The 23,350-nt window shown below is 40.6% G+C and overlaps 1 protein-coding gene across 3 annotated transcripts in view; it reads left to right on the top strand.

Moving 5' to 3' along the window:
- VPS8 (VPS8 subunit of CORVET complex) overlaps positions 1 to 23,350 on the top strand; it is a gene marked incomplete at both ends in the record, with an annotated part of 223,582 nt that overhangs the window by 54,504 nt on the left and 145,728 nt on the right. For all 3 annotated transcript variants that reach the window (XM_080696055.1, XM_080696056.1, XM_080696054.1), the window contains 6 exons: positions 758 to 832; positions 2,495 to 2,530; positions 3,646 to 3,736; positions 4,008 to 4,054; positions 4,674 to 4,763; positions 21,565 to 21,611. In XM_080696055.1, coding sequence (XP_080552181.1) covers positions 758 to 832; positions 2,495 to 2,530; positions 3,646 to 3,736; positions 4,008 to 4,054; positions 4,674 to 4,763; positions 21,565 to 21,611 — 386 coding nt within the window. The remainder of the gene's footprint in view (positions 1 to 757; positions 833 to 2,494; positions 2,531 to 3,645; positions 3,737 to 4,007; positions 4,055 to 4,673; positions 4,764 to 21,564; positions 21,612 to 23,350) is intronic.

Below are 23,350 nucleotides of genomic sequence, written 5' to 3'. Positions count from 1 at the left end.
TAAACATTTCAAGCAAAGAGCAAAGATCAGACCAGGAAAAAAATACATCAACCATACGCTACACACACTAGTTATATATAACACTAATACTAGTCATGAAATGGCAATATTGTAAGACTAAGTAGATCTAGGCCTCATAAAAACTGAACACAGTTTTTTTTTTCTTTTTCTTTTTTTTTTGTGGTACTGGGGTTCCTGAAAAACATTCTACCTCCGGGCTACACTCCCGGACACCTATTTTGTATACTTTTTATTTGGAAAAAGGGTCTCTTAAGCCAGCTGAGGCTGGCTCCGATCCTGAGGTATCCTCCTGTCTCCGCCTCCCAAGCGTGGGGATTACAAGCGTGCGCCATCACGCCCGCCCGGCTGAACATAGTTTTTCAAAGATGGGGAAAGTGAGTGTCAGAGGCTTGAAATTTCATGTCATTCTCCGTGGCAGAGCCCAAGTTTGTAACCCAGATACAGTGATGAATTTCTGTTATACTGGGTTATGCTGATTACAAGCTTGCGCCACCACTCCTAGTCTTCACCTTTTTCTGAACAAACAAAAGGGCTATTTATGTGAGCATAGGATTACTTCTTAAATTTTGTCTTTTCTGTGCTTTTCTATGTCACTTCTATCAGATGGCCAATTGATTGATAGTATTTCTCCACTCAAACCATGTTGACTTAAAATACTGTCTCTGTAGTCGATATTTTTTAAAACCTAATAAGACTTCTAATGTATGTAATTTTTACCTTTTTTTTTTTTTTACAGGCTTTGGTTGGAGAGAAGGCGTGTTATCAATCCATTAGTAGCTATGGTGGTCAGATTTTTTATTTGGGGACAAAAGTAAGTTCTCACTCTGTGACTTGTTATTTGTATGTATCAGGATAGTTGGGACTAAGGATGTTGTTGGTAAAGAGAGCAGTGTATTGTAACACTGATACAAAACTTTTAATGGTTAGGTAGTCTTGATTTTGGTTATTTATTTCTTACTTTTTGACTTTTCCTTGTGTTTAGGTTCAAATAAGATGTTTATTATCCTGATTCAGGGATATAGTTTCATAATCTTGCTTAACTTTTGTTTTAATGACCAGGAAGATGCCTAATCATGTCTATTTCTCATGAATTAAGATGGTCTTTAGCTTAGCTTAGGATACATGAATTGAGGCCTTTAATTTAGAATCATTGGAATAGCCAGGCGTGGTGGTGCATACTTATAATCCCAGCACTTGGGAGGCTGAGACAGGAGGGTCCCACAGGTTCAAAGCCAGCCTCAGCTACTGAGTGAGGCTCTCAGAAACTTAGTGAGACCCTGTTTCCAAATAAAGCATAAAAGAGGTCTGAAGCGAGGCATGGTTGCACACGCTTATAATCCCAGCATTCGGGAGGCTGAGACCAGAGGATCGCGGTTCACGGACAGCCTCAGCTACTAAGTGAGGCCCTCTGCAACTCAGTGAGACCCTGTTTCAAAATAAATAATAAAAAATTGCCAGGGGGTGTAGCTCGGAGGTTGAATGCCTCTGGGTTCCATCCCCAGACCCGCTAAATAAATAAATAAATAAATAAATAAATAAATAAATAAATAGGTCTGGGAGTATAACCTGGAGGTAGAAAAGCCCCCGAGTTCCACCCTCAGTACCACACACACACACACAAACAAAGAATCATTGGAACATGGCAGTAGAAATTTTATAAATATCAATTTGTTCCTGTTATTTATTTATTTATTTTCAACTTTAAATGAAGAAGCATTTTTTTTTTTTTTTTTTTTTTTTGGTGGTACTGGGGTTCCTGGAAGCCCGTCTATCTCCGGGCTACACTCCCAGACCTATTTTATTTTTGGAAACAGGGTCTCCTAAACCAGCGCGGCTGGCTTCGAACCTGCGCGATCTTCCTGTCTCTGCCTCCCAAGCTCGGGGATTACAAGCGTGCGCCACCATGCCCGGCCTGGAGAAGCATTTTTTTCATTATTAAAATTCAACCAAGCTGGGCGTGGTGACGTATGTTTGTAATCCCTGCACTTGGGAGGCTGAGACAAGAGGATTGCGCAGGTTTGAAGCCAGCCTCAGCTAGCTTAAGAGACCCTGTTTCCAAGTAAAATATAAAACAGGTCTGGGAGTATAGCCTGGAGGTAGAAGGCCCCTGGGTCCCATCCTCGGTAACACACACACACACACACACACACACACACACACACACACACACACACACATTCAACTAAAATATTGCCAGATCTATCTAGGGAGATGAGCTTGGGCATTTTCTACTCCTTGTGCATGGAGTTAACTCCTTAGACTGCAGACTTATTGACCGTTAGATATTTGTTTGATTTACTCTTCAATGTGGATATTTGAAGACCCTTTAGTAAATTCTAAGATATACTTCTAACTATAGTATAAATTATTTTTACTTAAAGAGATATAAAATGAGATGTGGGATTGGGACATATATGTCTTCCAGTAAGTCTGTTAAAGATGATTATTTAAATTTTTTTCTCTTCTTTTTTAGTCTGTGTATGTGATGATGCTGAGGAGCTGGAGAGAGGTGAGTATAAAGTAATTCTATATGCTCCAGCTAGTGGATTGATAGTTTCATTTTTGTTTTGATTTTGAAGATTATTTGGATTGGCATTTTTTCATTTCAGAAGCATACATAAACATTATTATAACTGTTCGGTTCTTGATTTGTTAAAACTGATTGTGTGAGTTATATATGAATATGTATATCAGGAATTTCAAAGTAATGGTGACACAAGATTTGTCTCTCACATAAAAGCAGTTGGGGAAAGCCGGGTGTGGTGGTGCACACTTGTAATCCCTGTGCTTGGGAGGCAGAAACAAAAGGATTGCACAGGTTTGAAGCCAGCCACGCTGGCTTAAGACACCCTGTTTCCAAATAAAATATAAAATAGGTCTGGGAGTGTAGCCCGGAGGTAGAAGGGTTCCATCCCCAGTACCACCAAAAGAAAAGGAAAAAAAAAAAAAAAAAAGCCATCGGGAGGTAGGCAGTCTGTGGCTCATTGGGAGTTCCAAGGTCTGGAATGCTATCTTGTTCCACCATCTCTGTGTTTGAATTCTATTCTCAAGATCATTTTATAGTCCAGTATGGTTGCTAGAGCTCCAACTGATAAGACTACACTCCAGGAAGGAGGAAAGAGAAAAATAAAGGCTGATTATCTGTGAAGGCCACATCATAGAAATATCAGAAGATACTTCCACTTACTTATTGTTGACAAGGGCCTAATTATATTATCCTAAGTAGCTACAAGGGAGTCTTAAAAATTTCCATTAGCTGGTGTATTGCTGTCTCAGGTAAATTTGAGACTTGATAATAAAGAGGTAGGAGTGAATAAATACTGTGATAAGTTACAATGTCATTCCTGCTGTTTCTCCTTTTCATAGTTTGGCCCTGTGGCTATTCATACTAGTTTGTATAATCATAGTACCATCCAGTGCTTTAAAAATTAGTTTTCATAGAAATAATGTATTAACTGGCTTGCCCTGATAATCCCGCAAAGACAGTCCAACATTGAAATAATGTGATTGGAATAATTTTAACTCCCAAGCAGCAAATTCTAGAAAGATAGCAGATAGAATAGGAATTCTGATTGGTGGTTGTTCAGACAAAGGAATCTGGCTTCTCTTATATATTCATTTTAGAGAGTGGATCATCTTTTGAAACAAGATTGTCTCACAGAAGCCTTGGCTCTTGCATGGTCTTTCCATGAGGGAAAAGCAAAAGCAGTAGTGGGTAAGTAAATAAATATAGGTATAGAAATGACTTGTCACTTCTTAAAAGTCCTTCATCAGGAAAATTTGCTATGAGAACAAAGGGGAAGTACATTGATATGCTCTCTGGCTCAATAGATGATAGGTGTTCCTATTGCCCAACATTTTGATGCTAAGACTATTAGAATTGTATCTCTTGTTAGCCTAGATTATAAAGAAAAGACCAGAATACAGATTCACTCCTGAAGGTGTATACTAACTTTTGCTTTATGTTGGGCTTCATTTCTCTGTAGGATTATCAGGGGATGCCAGTAAACGAAAGGCTGTTGTTGCAGATCGGGTGAGTATTTTAATGACATCTTCACTAGGGTGTAGAACAAATTTGTATTATGTACTTGCTATTATCCTTGGGAATGATTAGGTAAATGGCCACAATCGTGGAGAGAGTATACTAAAAAACAGGTCAAAAAATTATTTCTTAGTGTCATTTTGAATACTTTTTAAATTTTCTTCTTATCATCTCCTTTTTGCTCTCTTATGAGATAATAAAATATAGTACAATAGTCCAAAGACAGCTGAATAGAGGAGGGAAACCTGGAAAACTGGATTTATGAATGATTTGCTCCTCTGTGCTTTTTAGAGAAGGACCTCCAACAGAGGTTTACTGAAGAACTGAACTGCATTTTTTCATGAGTAATATAGATATTATTGAGGTCTGTAACATGGAAATATTTCTTAGGAGAGATTAACAAACTAGTACTAGTCTGAATAGGTGCTAGGAAAGGAATTAGGCTAGGATTACAAGCAACTTAGGAAAGAGAGGTACTAAAAATTCTGATTGTATTTTTAATACAGTAACAAAGCCTGATCCTGTATTATTTAGGAGGGCCATGTGTATTAAATGTTGGAAAACTTTAGAGATATATTTTGATGTTAGTGTGAGGTTCTCTTCCTTACAGATGGTAGAAATCCTGTTCCATTATGCAGATCGAGCTCTCAAAAAGTGCCCAGACCAGGGGAAGATCCAAGTGATGGAGCAGCATTTTCAGGTGCCTTTGAATGCGCTTCTAATAGACACTAAATACTCTTCTTTGACATTTAAGAATGTGGCTTTTGTGTATTGGCTAAACATTTTTTAGCACTCAAAGCTTTATTTAACAACCTGTGGGATATTACATGATTACATTTTGAAGACATATGTAGTCAGATGGGAGCAGATGAGTAAAATGCTCTGGAGTATTGCTTAGCACTTAGTTACTAGTCAGAGTAAGAATACATTACTAAAGTTTAAATGTAGTTCTCTCAGAAGCACCTGCAACTCAAGAATAGAACAGTTAGCAAAAAAGAAAAATCTATAAAGTAGAAAATATGTTAATGAAAGACCTTTAGTTTTTTTTTTTTAACTTGATGAAAATAAAGTCAAGAAGGATTTAAAGATATGCATACAACTATATGTGTTTTCCTGTTTGCAGTGATCTCCAATTATATTTGTTGCAAATCTATTTTTCTTTCCCCAAACCTATAGCTATAGCTCCCTCCTCTTTCCCTTCCTCCTCTTAATAAACATTTTAGCCTAATACAGGGGGCAGCAAGCTTTTCTTAAGAAGAGCTAGATGAGCTGGGCGTGGTGGTGCACGCTTGTAATCCCAGCATTCGGGAGGCTGAGACGGGAGGATCACGGTTTGAAGACAGCCTCAGCTACTTAGTGAGGCCCTCTGCAACTCAGTGAGACCCAGTTTCAAAATAAAGAATAAAAAATAGGGCAGGGGATGTAGCTCGGAGGTCGAATGCCTCTGGGTTTCATCCTCAGACCTGCCCCCCCCCCCAAAAAAAAAGGAGAGCTAGATGATAACTGATAAACTTTAGGCTTTGTGAGTCACAAATGCTTGCTGTTACATATTCTTTTGGTGATGGGGATCAAACCTAGGGCTCTGCACATGCTAAGTGCATGCCCTGAGCTACATTCTCAGCCCTTTTTCTTTTAAAATAATCTCTTAGAATATAAAAAACTATTTTTAGCTATGAATCATACACAAACAGGCTGTAGACAAGATCTAGTCCTTAGGCTAAAATATGTGTCCCCTGGTCTAATATGTATTAGGTTCCTTGGTTTCTTAAAGTTTGCAGTCTAGTCAGAATATTTTTATTAGATATTAATGAAAATATTTAGAGGAACTATTGGGGTTTTGAAGTGCTCCAGAGCAGGCATAGGTCCTGTCTTCTTATATCTCTGTTTGATTCTCATAACTTTGGAATACAAGGGTAGATGTGAGGATTATTAGTTGAATGGTTTCAGAGGAGCATTTGGTTTTCTAAATTGTACTGTAATGCTATCCTCGTGAGCTTCTGGAGAAGTAACTTTCAGTGTTCTTTGAGTAGAGACAATAGATTTATCAGTAGAGAAGGAGAAATAAGCCCGGATAAAAATAAATTACTTAAGAGAAAAACATGCGTCAGAAAGAAAGGGAACAAAACTATTTGGGAACAATACCTTGTACAAATAAATATTTTATATAACCAATGCACTATAGATAGAAAAGATCCATCTGGTGGTAGGATGGTATTTATAAAAGAATTCTGTCCATTGAAGGTAGGCTATATTGAAAAGAAACACTCAGTAAGGAAAGTAGGAAGGGATTAAGGGAGAATGAGAGAGAGAGAGAGAGAGAGAGAGAGAGAGAGAGAGAGACAGAGACAGAGACAGACAGAGAGAATGTGCGCACAAGTGCGCGAGCACATGTGAGTGTGCACATGCTAGAAGTAAACATGACAGAGAACCTCTTCCTAATAAAAGAAAAGTGTGATGTTTCAGTGGGGAAATATTAAAGACTGGTAGCATGACACGGACTGTAGATGATGGTTTCTAACTCAGGATACAAAACTTACGGAGTGAGCTGGGGTGCAGCTCAGTGTAGAGTACTGCCTGGGCTGTGTGAGGCCCTGAGTTTGATTCCCAGCATCTCAGACAACAACAAACCCCCCCAAAACAAAAAAGCCTAGAGAGAAACAGACTGTAATAATACTGTTTCCCATCATTATGCTAAAGGTATCTGATAAAGTTTTTATTAATGACTTAGTCCCATAAGAGGTAAAGGAAACAATAGAGAGAACAATCATTCTGGAATTAACTTTTAACCAGTGATTGCAGAAATAGAAGGGATATAATTTCAAGAGAAAAATCACCTTATAATAACAATGAAAAATTTACTGAGCACCAGTTCTTTATTTTAGAAAGCAAATATTTCAGAAAAAAGTATGGGCTCGATTTCATGGCTTTAGGCCTCAAAGGAGAACAGATTCACAAAGAACAGAAAATTCTAAAATGTTGACATAATAATATGAATAGTTCAAAGAAAAAGGAGGAGGGATGTTAACAGAACAATCTCTGCAAATCACAGAACAAGTACAAATATGGAAAGTCATATACCTAAAGATATATGCCAAAAGAGCTATAAACCTAAGACTGTTGGAAAGACTAGTACAATCCAGACTATGCCTACCAAAATACTAAGAGGTTAAAAAAAGGACTTTTTTGTTTTTTTAAAGTCGTGCTTATTGAAGTATGAATTTATATTCAACAGAACTCACCCTCTTAAATATATTTGGCAAATCATAATTGTGTGATTGCTACCAAAATTAAAATATAGAGCAGTTGTGGAACAGATGTAAAATAAAAAGTCTCTTCCTGCCAGGTGTAGTGGCGCATGCTTGTAGTCCCAGCATTTGGTAGGCTGAGACAGGAGGTTTGTGGTTTGTGGCCAGCCTCAGCTACTTAGTGAGGCCCTTTGCAATTCATTGAGACCTTGTTTCAAAATAAAGAATAAAAAATAGGGCTAGGGGTGTAGCTCAGAGGTAGAATACCCCTGGATTTCATCCCCAGTACCTGGGGGGAAAAATCTCTCCTTTACCTCTGCAGTCAGCAGCTTTCCTTGGTCTCTTAGAATCAATTGATCTATTTCTGCAAAAAAGATCAAATGTAATCGCTTTCTAATCACAACTCTCTAAGGTAGGTGCTGTTATCATTCACATTTATAAATGACATCAGGGCACAGAGAGGTTAAATAAGTTGTTCCAGGTCACATAGCTAGTAAATGCCAGAGCTAGGATTTGAACCTAAGTGGACTTCAGGATCCACATCTGGAGGGCAATACTGCACTAGAACAACACTTCTTATTTTGCCCCCTTTTCATAAGCACAGAGGGTGACTTTAGTGTGAAGAAGTTTCAATATATTATAAAAGCTGAAGCCCAGTGTATGTGACAGATATAGTCGTATCATGATTGTTCACATTCTATGACCCAGTGCAATTACAACCCCAGGTACTATTGGAACATTCTAAGTCACCAATAATAATTTGTAAGTAACTTTGGATCAATTTTCAGACAAGGGATTCTCAATTTAGTGCAGATGCCTAGGATGGGAGACACAGTATCTTTCTTTCAGGAGGACAGTTTAGTTTTGGAAAAGGTGATGTTCAGTCTGGTAGAATGAGTCAAAAATACACGCACAATTATTAAATCTCTTGTTTTAAGTGTTTGATTGTAAGTATTTAGTCATTAAATAGTCATAGAAAAATTATATAGGTAGACTTAAAAGAAGAGTGGCTTTAGAAAACTGCTGATAATCTCAGTGTGGTTTATGAACATTTTCATTAGTTCACCTCAAAACAACTAAGCTAAACTCCTATAATTTCCTTTTTGAAAGGAATATGAGGGTGGTATACTTATGGAATGCTCATGACATAACATCTTGATTTTATTAATGAATTTGTCTCATTTTTCCATTATCTCTATGACTGAAATAGGTTAGAAAATAGATTAGCAAATACTAAATAGATTTGTAGCTAGATAAACATCCTTACCCAAAGGATATTCTTGGGTGGCATAGTATTACATCTTGGCACTCTTTCATAGCCAATTTTCTATTGTTGATTTGGATAAAGATTTTTTTGTCAGATTTAGATAGCACCAAAAATCAAGGTTCAAAATGATCTTGACAAAATACAATAAATATCATGATGAAATGAAACTTAACAGGATAAACCCCAAGACTTGCATTAGATTCAAATAAATTATGTGAATACTGGATTGGGAAGAACTAGCTGAATTGGATTTTAGATAACTACGAACTTAGTATAAGCCAATAGCGCATTAAGGCTCAGATAAAAGGCAATAGTAACACCACAGGGCCACTGATAAACTAAACTACATCCCACAGCTGGGATGGTGGAAGTTTTTAAAAACAGTTAAGAAATAATACTGGGTAATTTAATCTGAGGTGAAAGTAATATGCCTTTCTATAGTGAGGAAGGGCTGCCATGTGGGATTTACTGTACTGCTGCAGAGGGAAGGCTAGTAAAAGTGGAAAGAAGTGAGGAGAGGGTGCAGTTCAGCTTAAAATGACCTACTGAGGATGCAACAGCTCTGAGGCTTATGTACCTCCTGTTATCAAATGTTTCCAAATAAAGAGAGGACAGCCTGGAACAGTTTTAAAAGACTTCCTTTTCTGGTGGGAAGATCTGAGTTCCTGTGTCATTGTGAAGGAACTATTAATGGAAACAGATGACCTCTAATCCAGTTAGTTGAAATTCTTATTACAACTGGTTTCCATCAGTCAGAATACTGAGAATTTGTATTTTGCCAGCAGATGGCACTCATGTCTGCTGCCTCAAGTTTAATCTTTACCTTTGGTGAGAAGCCTCATTTAGCATCAAACTCCATAATGCTATTCAGTATTTCTGATTTTCTCCAAAGATCAGCCAATAATTTGTCCTGTCCTAGTTATAAAAAATAACTTTTAGATCTTGTGATGGTTTTGGCTTTTATTTATCTAAAATTTCAACCTATAATCATAACCTTTTTATATAATAGGATAAAAAGAAATTAAAGTGTTTGGTCTCATATATCTTGACACTCACCTATTGGTTTTGTCTCATCTGGATTTATCTATGTCCAGGTATTTTCCATCCTTAAATAAAGTTACACAACAAACAGATCCCTTCTTTGCCCCATGCCACCCCAAATATCCTTTTAAGCTTCTTGTTTCCACATTCTTTTTTTTTTTTTTTTTTTTTTTGCGGGTCCGGGGATGGAACCCAGGGTCATTCGACCTCTGAGCTACACCCCCTGCCCTATTTTTTTTTTTTATTCTTTATTTGGAAACAGGGTCTCACTAAGTTATGGAGTGCCTCACTAAGTAGCTGAGGCTCTCTGTGAACTGCGATCCTCCTGTCTCAGCCTTCCAAATATTTGCTGGGGTTACTAGTGTGTGACACCATGCCCAGCTGTTGCCACGTTCTTTACAGATCTAAAGAGTTGTCTCCACTTTCCCACCCCCTCTAATCCTTTAACCTATGCAGTGTCTAAATTCTGTGGGCCTTTTCCCTCTCATCTTATGGTCATAAGCAGCATTCAACACACTAATAACTTCTTGAAACAGTCTGTTCCTTAACTTATCTGATATCATACTTTCCAAATATGTTTCTATTTCTCTGGCAGTTTATTGACTTTTTTTGTTCATTCTTCTTCCTTCTCTTCTGATTAATAGGTTTTCAAATTCTTCAGAGTTCTTTCTTTCTCTTTCCCTCCCCCTCACTCCCACCTCTCTCCCTTCTTCTCCCTTTCCCTCTCCCTCTTTCTCTTTCTTTCTTTGAGTTGAATCCAGGGGCCTTCTATCTCTGAGCTATATCCCCAGCGCTTTTTTACTTTTTGTTTTGAAACAGGGTCTCATTGGGTTGCTGAGAGTCTCACTATGTTGCTGAGCTATCTTTGAATCTGAGATCCTCCTGCCTCAGCCTCCCAAATACTGTGATTACATACCTGGATTATCTTCTATTTTTTTCCTATCAGCATTTCTCAAGATTTCTGTCTAATGTTTGGAGATGTTTGTTAAATTATTTCTCACACCAACTGAAACAAACTCTCTGGCATTGGTGACCGGGATCTGTAATCAGACCCTGAGATGACTTGTAAGTACATTAATGTTTAAGGATCATTGCTTTACATTATCTTCTGGGATGATATAGGCAAACCTAACCAGTGTCTCCAACTGAGGTTTACTGTTCTGAGTTTCGAGGTCTGTGTGGCTATTTACCCATTTTCAGGTCTGCTTGAATGTTTTGTATGTACCTCAGACTCATGAACTCTTCCTTCACAAAGCCTTTTTGATGATCCTTATTTTGATGAATGGATCCACCAACCACCTAAAGCAAGTTAAATTACTCTTGTCTCCCATTCATTCCTGTTTATTCTTCTTTAATGTGTTTTCATCATTCCTTCTATTCTACCGCTATCCTAGTCCTTTTGACCATCACCTCTCTCTTGGTAAATTGCAGTAGTTACCTCACTAATCTCCCCACACATATTTTTATTGTAATTGATTTCATATTTTACACAGCAGCCAAAGAGAAATATTTAGTAGGTCTAGATGATGATGCTCCCCTGATTTAAAAATATTTTAAGGATTTCCCATTGTTCTTGGAGTGAAGACTAAATTTTCTAACAGTATCTAAGGCCATACATGATATAGCTTTATGTAACTGCCTCTAATTTCTCTATTCCCACCATACTGAAGATGATTTGAGGAAAGGAAAACGGCATTAATGTTGGCACTTCACCGTATCCCAAGGCTGGATTCAAATACCAATTCTGGGGAGTTGGGTCTTAGGAGGTTGTTTTTTATTATTATATAAGAAAAAATACACATATACTGAGAAATATTCATATCTGTATAGATGCATAAGGTATTTTTATACAAATACTGGGAATTTGAGCTGCCTAACTCTGACAGCTCATGGACATCTATATATTCATCTGTACACACACACGCACACACACACACACACACACACACACACACCCCTGACCCCTGACAGTTAAAATTATGAATCAGTTTCAGGGAACCAAGTTTTTATCACATGAATGGCTTTTTTCATATAAATTGAGAGAATTAATGTTGTTGCTTTAAAAAGCAAAGGAATCTTCTTCAGTTACCTCATTTCTTTTCAGATTATTTTCATGAAATAGGGAAGGCTAGAGACTATATCTTTACTTGGCAGATGTTAGCAATAAAATGCAATAAAATGATCTGTCATTCACTCAGATAATGACAGGCTTAAGTTTACTCACTCAGATAATTGACAGGCTTCCTGTCAATTCAGTTTTTAATTTGCATAGCTGTATGGCCTTTTAAAATAAATCTTAAATACTGTTAAATATCTAATAAGAGAAGCACTTTATTTTGGCCACTTGAGGGCTGTGCATTAAATAGAGATTACATACTTGTAATTCCAGTACTTGGGAGGCTGAGACAGGAGGACCCACAGGTTTGCCACCAGCCTCAGTAAGTTGTGAGACTTACCAATCTAGTGAAACCCTGTTTCAAAATAAAAATGGGGCTGAGGTGTAGCTCAGAAGTAGATAGCTCCTGGGTTTAATTCCCAGTAAAACACACACACACACACACACACACACACACACACACACGAGTAAGGAAATATTTCTTTTTTTTTAGCTTGAGAAAAAAAATTCAACCATTTCTTTCTGTCATTTTCCCAGTCATTTCTTGTTGCTGAAGCAGTTCCTTTAAGAAAGGTTCATGAGAACATTGTTTAGGTTGTTTTGTCTTGAGATTGTCATTTTTTTTGCCTTAGAAATTTTATTTACTTTTATTTATTTTTAATTTTTTATTGGTGTGTTATATTCATACATCATATTGGGGTAAAAAACTTGTGTATACATACATGTACACATCACCGATTTAACCCCTACCCAATTCCACCCCATTCCCTCCCCATCCCTCCTTCCCTTGCTTGGCTTAGTGGTTGACTTCGATATGTTTAAGTACATTGTGTGTTTTAGAGAATTTCCTTCTTCTCCCTCCCATCCCCTCCTTTAGGTTGTCTTGTTTGCTCCTCTATAGGATTTTCTTTTTCATCTAGAGTTCCTCCTATGACCCATTTCTCCTTAGCTTCCACATATTAGGGAATGTCATCTTTTATATTAAAATTTATTTCATCCTTTAAGAATGAGATATTGGCCGGGCGTGGTAACACATGCTTGTAATCCCAGCATTTGGGAGGCGGAGACTAGAGGATCTCGGTTCATGGACAGCCTCAGCTGCTTAGCAAGGCCCTTCGCAACTCAGTGAGACCCTGTTTCAAAATAAAGAATAAAGGGAGGTCACCTAGGGGCGCCCCACCAGCACCTGCCCACCCGCCCAGAGTCGGGGGCCCGGGGTCCTTCCGGGTAGAGAGGGGGGTCGCCTAGGGGCGCCTAGGGCCCCTGGGCCCCCGATCCTGGGCGGGTTGGCAGGCGCTGGCGGGGCTCCCCTAGGCGACCCCCCTCTCCACCCGGAAGAACCCTGTAAAAAAGGAAAAGAAAAAGAAAAAAGGAAAATATTGGAGAGGGGTCAAGGAGGTGGCGAATGCCAGGATACTGGAGATGCAGACAAAACTTATCCAAATGAACTGGAATTATTCGAAAAATATCCCGCTAAGGAGGACTGCTTCTTCTCTACATTGTTAAGAATCTTGGACATCACCTGTAAGGAGAGAGACTTTAGCGGAGACCAAGGAGAAAGGCGGTGCTGAAAGCGGTCTCCACGTTGGCGGTGGAGAATTGTATTCAGGAGAAGCAGAAATCGGAGCCTACCAACCTTATTTTTTATTATTTATTTATTTATTTTTGGAGAAATTACACCAAAGGTTGAATGCTACCGTCGCGCATGCTTAGGAAGATTGGACAAGATTCAGAGTGAAAAGAGAGCTTGGGAAAGATTTGAAATGGTGGAGGCAGTGGCAATGGCAGTGGCCAGTACTCAGGGGAGGCAGAGATCTGATACATTACACCTGGAACTTTTGAAGTAATGACCCCAGAGGCAGAATGCTACCACCACCACGCAACCTCGAGAACGTGGGACAAATAGTTGGGCGAAGAGGGTGCTCAGATTAGAACCTGCCGAGAAGTGAGGCTGGCGACGGACACAGCAAAGCTGGGAGGCCGTTACTGAGGCCTCCGAGGCCGGGATCAGAGCCTGCTGAGGGGTTAGGCTGGTGCTGGGGCCACTGGCCGGCATCGGAGCCTTCCGTGAGGCAAGGCCGTTATTGAGGCCTCTGAGGCCAGGATCGGAGCCTGCCGAGGGGTTAGGCTGGTGCCAGAGCCAGCGAGGCCAGGATCGGAGCCTGCCATGAGGCAAGGCCGGTGCTGGGGCCTCCGAGGCCAGGATCAGAGCCTGCTGAGGGGTTAGGCCGGTGCTGGGGCCAACGAGGCTGGGATCGGAGCCTGCCATGAGGCAAGGCCGGTGCTGGGGCTTCCGAGGTCGGGATTGGAGCCTGCCGAGGGGTTAGGCCGGTGCTGGGGCCAACGGCCGGCATCGGAGCCTTCCATGAGGCAAGGCCGTTATTGAGGCCTCCAAGGCCGGGATCAGAGCCTGCCAAGGGGTTAGGCTGGTGCTGGGGCCACTGGCCGGCATCGGAGCCTTCCGTGAGGCAAAGCCGCTATTGAGGCCTCTGAGGCCGGGATCGGAGCCTGCCAAGGGGTTAGGCCGGGGCTGGGGCCAGCGAGGCCGGGATCGGAGCCTGCCGAGGAGTTAGGCCGGTGCCGGGGCCAACGAGGCCGGGATTGGAGCCTGCCGTGAGGCAAGGCCAGTGCTGGGGCCTCCGAGGCCGGGATTAGAGCCTGCCGAGGGGTGAGGCCGGTACCACGGCCAGCATGGCTGGGATCGGAGCCTGCCGTGAGGCAAGGCCGGTGCTGGGGCCTCTGAGGCCAGGATTGGAGCCTGCTGAGGGATTAGGCCGGTGCTGGGGCCAATGGCTGGCATCGGAGCCTGCCATAAGGCAAGGCCGTTATTGAGGCCTCCAAGGCCGGGATTGGAACCTGCTGAGGGGTTAGGCCGATGCTGGGGCCAGTGAGGCCGGGATCGGAGCCTGCCACGAGGAAGGCTGATGCTGGGGCCTCCGAGGCCGGGATCTGAGCCTGCCGAGGGGTGAGGTCGGTGCCGGGGCCAGCATGGCCGGGATCGGAGCCTGCCGTGAGGCAAGGCCGGTGCTGGGGCCTCTGAGGCCGGGATCGGAGCCTGCCGAGGGGTTAGGCCGGTACTGGGGCCAATGGCCGGCATCGGAGCCTGCCGTGAGGCAAGGCCGTTATTGAGGCCTCCAAGGCCGGGATTGGAACCTGCTGAGGGGTTAGGCCGGTGCTGGGGCCAGTGAGGCCGGGATCGGAGCCTGCCATGAGGAAGGCTGATGCTGGGGCCTCCGAGGCCGGGATCGGAGCCTGCTGAGGGGTTAGGCCGGTGCCGGGGCCACTGGCCGGCATCGGAGTCTTCCGTGAGGCAAGGCCGCTACTGAGGCCTCTGAGGCCTGGATTGGAGCCTGCCGAGGGGTTAGGCCGATGCTGGGGCCATCGGCTCACATTGGAGCCTGCCATGAGGCAAGGCCGGTGCTAGGGCCTCCGAGGCCGGGATCAGAGCCAGCTGAGGGGTTAGGCCGGTGTCGGGGCCAGCGAGGCCAGAACCGGGGCCTCCCATGAGGCAAGGCTGCTGCTTGAGCCAGCGAGGTCTGATCAGTCCACCGGATAGCCAAGCCACAACTGGAGCCGTCAAGAGTGGGATCAGTATTTAACGTGGCATGCACAGAGAAATATCGCAGAAAATTAAAACCAGATGCTTCTCCTAATCAGCAATAACTAGGAGGAAATGGGCAACAGGAAGTGGTCGAGCTATAGAAAGGGCCCTATAGTGAAGCAATTAAGGTGACTAATCAGAGGGTATGGAATAGGGGAGGATGGAGCCTCTTTAAAAAGCAGGAGGTACATAAACATATGTATCAAAGTTAATCACCAAACAAGCATGGGATCAAGGGAGGGGGAGGGAATGGGATGGGGGCTGGATGAGGGCTAATTGGATGATGTGTGCTTGTATATCCTCTCAAGTCTTATATTCCAATGTGATATATGATTACAATGCACCAATAAAAATAAATTAAAAAAATTAAAAAAATAAAGAATAAAAAATAGGGCTAGAGGTGTAGCTCAGAGGTCGAATGCCCCTGGGTTCCATCCCCAGTACTGCAAAAATAAAATAAATACATAAATAAATAAATAAATAAATAAATAAATAAATATTGGAAGTATTGTGCTCTTACCTTCTGGCATTGATTGTCACTCTGGGGAAATCACAGATGAGCCTCAGCTCTTTTTCTCTCTTACATAATTTTTCCCTTGGCTGTTATTTTACTTTTGGAATCCAGTAACTTTGCTCCAGTGAGTCTCAGTGTAATCCTTGTAGGCCATTTTCTTTTGGCATATGATGTACTCTTCCAATGTGTAGATTTAAGTCTTTTTATTTCAGAAAAACTTTCATGAATTGTGTTTTGAGCTATTTGCTCTGCTCTACTCTTTTAATATTCTTATTCAGGGATTCCAGTTGTGCATATATTGGCATCGTCCCTCCTTTCTCCTCTTTTCTCCTCTTTCTCTTCCCTTTGTCTTTGCTTTCCTCCTCTACCTTCAAGTATTTCACTCACCACTCAGTTCTCTGCAGGCTGAATTCTACCCATTACTGTCCTCAGTCTAATCAGGAAGAAGAAAACCTGCTTATTAAAGATGCCAGTGGCATCTTGATTGCGGAGTCCAGTGAACATTTTTCATACCTTGTTCATTCTCAGTGTTTAAGTGCTGATCGCTTTTTCCTTTTGGAAGCTCTTTGTGTCCTATAGATAGCTGTGACTCTGGGCCCTTCTCATTTCCTTCTCTGACAGTTCCTAAGTTAGATTTTGTTTCCATCCTCTGACTATGTCATAAATATTGGTCTTCCTTAGGATTTAGTCTATTCTGAATGCTTTTTATCTTTTTCTACTGTCCTGGACAATTTTACTCATATACATGGTTTTCTTTAATAGCTTAGAAATCTATAGTTCTAACCCAGATGTTTCAGATGACTACTGGTTGAGTATCCCTAATCCAAAAATTCCAAATCTGAAATGCTCCAAAATTCAAAACTTTTTGAGGACTGACATAATATCACAAGTGAATAATTCCATACCTGACCTCATATGATGCATTGCAGTTGATAGGCAGGTGCAATTAAAATACAGTATGAAATTACCCTTCAGGCTATATGTAGAAGGTGTATATGAAACAAATGAATTTCACATTTAGACTTTGGTCCTGTCCTCAAGGTATCTCATTACACAAGTCTAGATATTCCAAAATTTGAGGGGGGAAAATGCCTTTTAAGTCCACAATACTTCCGGTCCCAAACATTTTAGATAAGAGATACCTCAGCCTGCATTTCTAGTTCCTTATTGTTTAATATCTAAGTAAAAATGTTGCTCAAATCTACCATGTCATAAATGCACCTAGCTTCTTCCTTCTAACACCGCCTCCATAATCCTTATCTCATCTCCACCCATCCATCACCCAGTCTTCAAACCTATGAGTTACAGACTCCTCATAATGCCTTCCAACCCACAATCAATCTGTCACCACACTCTACAGTTATAAATATTTCTTTATTATGTCCATTGTTTTTAGGCCTCCTGTCACTATCTACTTCACTCCCTGTTTCTTTCTTTGTCTCTCATGATAGCTTTCTGTCTTGGTCTTTCAGATCCTCCCACCATCACCACAGGGAGCTTTCTAGGTGTGTGAACCCCAGGGTTTCACCACTCTCCCCACTGAACTTTGTGGTCTGTCCATAAGTCTCAGTATTAGGCCAGGCTCTTAATTTCCTATTGTATGCCTTTAATAATTTGAATACCTTTAAAAGTAATTTCTACCTGGTAATTATATTATTTGAAGTTTGAGGCATCTACTAATGTTATTTGTAGTTCCTGATGACATTCATTCTTGGTGTATTATGAGATGCTTTTATTTATTTATTTATTTATTTATTTATTTATTTATTTATTGGTGGTACTGGGGTTCCTAGAAGCCCTTCTACCTCCAGGCTACACTCCCAGACCTATTTTATATAGTTTTTTATTTGGAAACAGGGTCTCTTAAGCCAGCAAGGCTGGCTCCGAACCAGCACAATTCTCCTGTCTCTACCTACCAAGCATGGGGATTACAAGCGTGTGCCACCATGCCCGGCTTTTTTTTTTTTTTTTTTTTGTACTCAGGGTAGAACCCAGAGGCTTTCTACCTCCAGGCTATACTCCCAGACCTATTTTATATTTTATTTGGAAACAGGTTCTCACTAAGTTTCTGAGAGCCTCACTAAGTAGCTGAGGCTGGCTTCGAACCTGTAACCTGTGCGATCCTCCTGTCTCAGCCTCCCAAGTGCGGGGATTAAAACCATTTGTGCCACCACGCCTGGCTCTATGAGATGCTTTTAAATTTTTCACTTTGAGCATATGTTCAGTGGGGCTTTATCACTGGTACTTATTTTGCCTGTGCTCAGAACTATCTCTAGAGTTTTTGAATTTGCTTCTTTTAAGTGCCCCTGGAGTATTCTTTTTCTTTTTTTTATTAATTTATTTTTTAAATTGGTGCATTGTAGTCATATATCAATCACATTGGAGTACAAGACTTGAGAGGATATACAAGCACACATCATCCAATTAGCCCTCCTCCAGCCCCCATCCCATCCCCTCCCCCTCCCTCCATTGGAGTATTCTTTTTCAAGGATCACTTCTTATGTTAATTTCTTGGCTTGATTTTTCCATAGTAAGGAGATAACAAATCCTAAATCTACAAGGGGGCAGGGTCTTAATTACAGATTCTTGGAGAGTGCAGATTTACCCATACCAAGTCCTGCTGATGCACACAAACTTCCTTGTCATTTTCCTATGCCAGTGATGGCTTCTTCCTGTCATGCCCCCCCATTTTCCTTTTTTTTTTTTTTTTGCGGGTCTAGGGATGGAACCCAGGGACATTCAACCTCTTTATTTTGAAATCGGGTCTCACTGAGTTGCAAAGGGCCTCACTAAGTAGCTGAGGCTGTCTGCGAACTGTGATCCTCCGGTCTCAGCTTCCCGAATACTGGGATTACAAGTGTGTACCACCACGCCCAGCTCCGATTTCCTTTTATTGAGGATGCAGCCTTTATAGGATCCTGGTTTTAGGCATGTTCTCTGCTTCACTTTTGTGTTATAGAGATCTAAGTCCTCAACTTCCTTTTGGCATTAAAACCCAAGCTCTTACCCAGCATGATGGTACACACCTATAATCCCAGGTACTTGGGAAGCTGAGCAGGAAGATCAATCACAGTTTGAGGCCAGCCTCAACAACTTAGTGAGACAGACCCTGTTTTCAATTAAAAAATAAAATAGGGCTGGGTGTGTAACTCAGGGGTAGAATGCCCCTAGGCTTAATCCCCACTACCACATACATACATATACACAATTAAAAATAAATAAAATATAGGTCTAGGGTAGCTCAAAAGTAGAATGCCACTGAGTTCAGTCCCAGTACCACAAAACAACAACAACAACAACAACAACAACAACAAAAACCCAAGCTCTTCAGTGACCAGAAAACCTACAGGATAGTTTCAGTGACATTTTGAGGCTTACTGCTATGTTTTTCACTTTTAGACCATTTTAGGTACTGGGGATGGAACTTAGGGGATGGAAGCTTGGGGTATTCTACCTCTGAGCTATAACCACAACCCTGTTTTTTATTCTTTATTTTGAAACAGGGTCTCACTGAGTTGCAAAGAGCCTCACTAAGTAGCTGAGACTTTCCTTGAACCAGGGTCCTCCTGTCTCAGCCTTCAGAATATTTGAATTAAAAGCATGCACCATGCCGGGCGTGGTGGCGCACGCTTGTAATCCCCGCGCTTGGGAGGCGGAGACAGGAGGATCGGGCAGGTTCGAAGCCAGCCGTGCTGGCTTAGGAGACCCTGTTTCCAAAAATAAAATAGGTCTGGGAGTGTAGCCCGGAGATAGACGGGCTTCCAAGAACCCCAGTACCACCAAAAAAAAAAAAAAAAAAAAAAAAAAAGCATGCACCACCACACGTGGCTTTAGTTTTCCCTCTCTCTCTCTCTTTCTTGTTGTTGCAGTACTGAAGATGGAACTCAGGGGCATTCTACCTCTGAGCTACACCCCCAGCCCTATTTTTTATTCTTTATTTTGAAGCAGGGTCTCAACTGAGTTGCAAAGAGCCTCACTGTTGCAAAGAGCCAGGCTGTCCGTGGACCGATCCTCCTGTTTTAGCCTCCCCAATTCTGGGACTACAAGGGTGCATCACCACACCTGGCTTAGTTCTCATTTTTAAAGAGTCTAATAAATAAGATAAGTCTAATCAGGAGGAATAATGATAACAAGGAGGCAGAGTGTGCCAGGAAAACCCCTTATAATTCCTTCAGGATTGCAGTTCTTATTCATATTCCTCTCTCTCAAATAAGAAGGGTTCCTTAGTTTTTACCTTTTTTGTCTAGCTGCTATAGCATATAATACTTTTTCACACAGTGCTCTCTCCCTCTGATGCATTGATTTTGTTGTTGTTGTTGTTGTTGTTGTTGTTGTTATTTGTTTTTCTAGAACCTAGGCCTTTAAAGATTTTATTTTATTTTGTTGCAGTACTGGGGATTGAACCAAGGGAAATTCTACTTCCAAGCCATGTCCCTAACCCCACTATTTATTAACTCATTCATTTTTGTGGTATGAGGGATTGAACCCAGGGGCTATTTCTAAACCACACCCCCAGTTCTATTTTTTATTCTTTATTTTGAAACAGGATAAGTTTCAAAATAAAGCTCACTGAGTACCTGAGAAAGGCTGCCAACCTGTGTTCCTCCTGTCTCAGCCTTCCAAATACTGGGATTACAAGTATGCACCACCATATCCAGCCCTTTTAAGATTTTAAAAAGGAAATCAGTTCCCTGTAGCCAGCAGAAAATGAAAGTACTCTTTAAATCTAATGCTTGGTTACTTATCAGTTTCCAGTCATAATAAGCTACTATTTCTCTCTCAAACCATTTCCATTGAAAAAGGCCAAAATTATGGGTTGCCACTTACTTGGCATGAGCCTATACATAATGGATTCAAAGCAATCACAATATTATGAAACTGAGAAGTTTAATCAACCTTAAAATAGCTAGTTTGGAGGATTGTGACAAAATATGGACAATCTTAATCACCTGGACCATTAACAAGATCAACTATATTCTGTTATCAATTGCCTATATTCAGCCGGGCGTCGTGGCGCACGCTTGTAATCCCAGCATTTGGGAGGCTGAGACCTGGAGGATCACGGTTCGCGGACAGCCTCAGCTACTTAGTGAGGCCCTCTGCAACTCAGTGAGACCCGGTTTCAAAATAAAGAATAAAAAGTAGGGCAGGGGGTGTAGCTCGGAGGCCAAATGCCCCTGGGTTCCATCCCCAAACCCGCAAAAAAAAAAAAAAAAAATATTGCCTATATTCTATTTTTTCTTTGCAGATTTTCCTTACAAAGTTGTGAAATAAATATATTGCTTTACCAAGTACTTGTTTGATATTTTTGTAAACTCTTTATAAACTTATATGTAATACTTTATTTAAGCAGCAAAATTTTCTTTACTATTTTCCTAAGCTGTATATTGAGCTTAATTCAATTTTTTTCCTTCTTTCTTTACTTCCCCCATCCCCTCCTCTCCTGTTCTTTCTGTTACAGAGCTGTAGCAAACACCTTAATGCAATAGTTTTTTTCTTAAACATGTTTAAGATAAATTTCTAGAAGTAGAATTTCTGAGTTAAAAATATGTATGTTTTTAAGACTTCTGACACATCATGACATATTCTTTACAAAATCATGGTACAAAGTAATATCATCTTTAACAATCAACCAGCATCTTTAGCAGACCTCTTTGTTTGCCATTGGGCGATGGGCAGGGATGTGGGGCTGATCTTTCTTTGTGGTTCCTCTACAGGATATGGTGCCTGTCATAGTTGATTACTGCCTTCTGCTACAGCGAAAGTGAGTATGCATTGCCTGTCAGATTCAATTATTTTGAGCTCAGGTAGCATCTTATTTATGTATAATTCATTGCTATGTACTCTATGGATTTGAATAGATACATTTAAAAATCAATTTGGATTTTTAAAAATCAATTTGGATTTTTAAAAAATCAATTTGGATTTTTAAAGAAATTGGATTCTTTAACATTTTTTCATTCTTCTAATAAAATTAAACTTTCCAAAATAGATGCTGTGGGTATATTATCTACATATTTGTGTAGCATAATATAGACAAAAAACATAACCAACAGAAGAGCAATACTATTTAAAGGTGTTGAAAGTAAGAAATATGTAATTCATATATTGTACATATATGCTTTTCTCTTATACTCTTTTATGAATCATCACTAAAACACAGTGTTTAATAGCACTCAAAAAATACCAGACTTTGGTTTTTTTTTTTTTTTTTTTTGGTGGTAGTGGGGTTTCTGGAAGCCCTTCTACCTCCTGGCTACACTCCCAGACCTATTTTATATTTTTGAAACAGGGTCTCTTAGGCCAGCACGGCTGGCTTCGAACCTGCGCGATCCTCCTGTCTCCGCCTCCCAAGCGCGGGGATTACAAGCGTGCACCACCACGCCTGGCTTATTTTTTTTATTTTTATTTTTTGGTGGTACTGGGGTTCCTGGAAGCCCTTCTACCTTCAGGCTACACTCCCAGACCTATTTTATTTTTGGAAACAGGGTTTCTTAAGTCAGTGCTTCTGGCTTCGAACCTACGGGATCCTCCTGTTTCCGCCTCCCAAGCGCAGGGATTACAAGTGTGTGCCACTATGTCCAGCCTAGACTTTGTTTATGAAGTTTTGTTTATTAGAGCCTTTTGTTTAAAATGAATCATTGTAAATAAGCTCTTGATTAGCCTTTGTTGGTTTCAATACTAACTATAAAATTTAATCACCATGTACTAATTCATACTCATAATAATATATAGATATTGTTCTAAGGGCTTTACATTAACTTATTTCATTTTTGCAGAAAATTACCCAATTTATATAGCAATGAAATAGTTATTATTAATTCTATAGAGGAGGTTCCAGAGGTGGAAAGTGATTAAATAACTTACCAAAGTCCCACAGCTTTCAGAGAATAAAAGTGGGTTTTATTTATTTATTTTTTTAAATTTTTTTTGTGGGTCTGGGGTTGGAACCCAGGGGCATTCAACCTCCAAGCTATACCCCCTGCCCTAAAGTAGCTTTGCATTTTCTGAACACCTAGTTTACTTTTAGCTGAGGGACAGTGAATTGTATAGCTCGTCATTGTGTCTTAGAAGGCAAAATACCATGATGCATATATTAACCTCACTCTTTTTTTTTCTTTTTCTTTTTTTATGTGGTACTGAGGATTGAACCTGGGGTGCTCTACCACTGAGCCACACCCTCAGCTATTTTACAGTTTCATTGAGTTGCCAAGGCAAGGCTGGCCTCTTAATCTGTGATTCTCCTGTCTCAGTTTTCCAAGTACTGGGATTATAGGAGTGTGCTACCAACCCCTGCTCTTCACCCTTTCTTTTCTTAACTTAATATTTTCTTTACCCCAGTTTTCACACTCACTTCTTATTTATCTAGTATTTTTAAAAGTAGCCTTAATAGTTTATGGATCAGTTTTATATATTTTATTTCATTTAAACCTCATAATTAGCTGAGCATAGTGATGCACACTTTAATCCTGGCACTTGGGAGGCTGAGACAGAGGATTGTAG

The sequence above is a fragment of the Muscardinus avellanarius genome, assembly GCF_963383645.1.
Source record: "Muscardinus avellanarius genome assembly, chromosome: 5".
Classification (NCBI taxonomy): domain Eukaryota; kingdom Metazoa; phylum Chordata; class Mammalia; order Rodentia; family Gliridae; genus Muscardinus; species Muscardinus avellanarius.
Note: the sequence above shows the minus strand (reverse complement) of the source record. Positions and strands in the feature narration are given on the sequence as shown.